This window comes from Tupaia chinensis, unplaced genomic scaffold, assembly GCF_000334495.1.
Source record: "Tupaia chinensis unplaced genomic scaffold, TupChi_1.0 Scaffold000627_1, whole genome shotgun sequence".
NCBI lineage: Eukaryota > Metazoa > Chordata > Mammalia > Scandentia > Tupaiidae > Tupaia > Tupaia belangeri.
In genome coordinates this window covers 5,823,563-5,824,917 of record NW_006160147.1, presented here as the reverse complement: position 1 = coordinate 5,824,917, position 1,355 = coordinate 5,823,563, and the positions used below count along the sequence as shown (strand labels likewise).

Sequence of the window (1,355 nt, the reverse complement as noted above, 5' to 3'; positions counted from 1 at the left end):
CTTGAGTCCGCAGACACCCCCTCAACCAGCCTAGCCCGCCGGGAGGCGTTTGCTGTCGGGGCAGGTTTGGGTCCGCGGTGAGCTAATGCGCTCAAAGACCTCCAGGACCCTGAGCGATGCACCTGCGGGATCCAGCGACCGCAGGCCAGGAGCGCGCTACCTCCACACAGACAGTGCCCCCTGTTGCTCAGCTTCTAATTCTTGTGCTCCCCGGAGAAGTGGAGACACTTAGGGCCAGAAGATTGCAGGGGTCCCCAAATAGAAGGGGAGGCAGGAAAGCCTCCCACCTTCTCGCTCTTGGCCACCTGCTTTGCATAGCGGTACAGGATCCCTCCCTGCCCCAGGCGTGTCCCTACCTCCGTGCTTCATCCCCCCTCCCCCCCAGCTCACCGAGGACCCCTGGCGCGGCGAGAGCCAAGAAAACACAGAGCCGACCCACGGCACCCATGCCACGGCGACAGCCCCAGGGGCGGGATGCGATCCGAGACCCAAGAGCGGCTCCTGGAGGGCAGGGCTGGACGGACCAGCAGGCTGCGAGCAAGCAGAGGCGGACCCTTATATAGTGTCTGGTCCCACGTGCTGGGTTTGGGCGCACACCTGCAGGCTGCCTGGGGGCGGAGGCTCCGGTTTTTGTGGGTGGAAGAGAGGGGGGAGGAGTGGGCCGGCCCTGGCAAGAGGCGAGGGAAACTAAGCCAGTTGTTGGCTCAGGACTCGCCCCTCGGTGCGTGGCTTTCCAACTTCTTTTAACAGAGCAACGGAAAAATCTCGTCTTTTACTCTTTCTAGAACTGCAACAAAATTTCCACAAAACAGTACTCAGCCTTACTAACCGGCAACGCTCGTATTCTATGCTATGCTCGCCATCCTAGTCTACTCTTCCTAGAAATTCTGGTTTGAATCCACCCAATTCATTTTAAACCTTATTAATGGATTCTACCCCCAGTTTGAAAAAAAAAAAAAAACAACCCACAATTTCTTAGACTGGAAATTTAGGAATAGGAGCTAGCCCACATATTATGCTCTTTTAACTTTTAAGTAATTTCTGCAGCAGTGTTGCAAAAATAGACAAAGAATCCCCATATACTTGTCACCCATAATCTCTAAATCTTAAAATTGTACCCTATTTTTTTGTCATTCTCTTTCTTTTCTCTCTTTAAATGTAGATATATACCTATATAGATATAGATATCTATGACTACATATTTGCAAATTATATAATTATTGTTTTGGAACCATTGAGATAAATGGCATTTACCCCCTCCTCTAAATAATAAGCTACTGATCGGGACCAGCAGTTAGCATAATGGGTATGTCCTGGACTCCAGTGTAGTCAACCATGGTTCGAGTCCTGGACCT

General features: G+C 51.4%; 1 protein-coding gene across 2 annotated transcripts in view; it reads right to left on the bottom strand.

The window, feature by feature from the left end:
• Window positions 1-513, bottom strand: part of CR2 (complement C3d receptor 2) — a 44,880-nt gene extending 44,367 nt beyond the window's left edge. For both annotated transcript variants that reach the window (XM_014591953.2, XM_014591954.2), the window contains exon 1: window positions 391-513. In XM_014591953.2, coding sequence (XP_014447439.1) covers window positions 391-448 — 58 coding nt within the window. In that variant the 5' untranslated portion in view covers window positions 449-513. The remainder of the gene's footprint in view (window positions 1-390) is intronic.
• Between the last annotated feature and the right edge of the window lie 842 nt (window positions 514-1,355).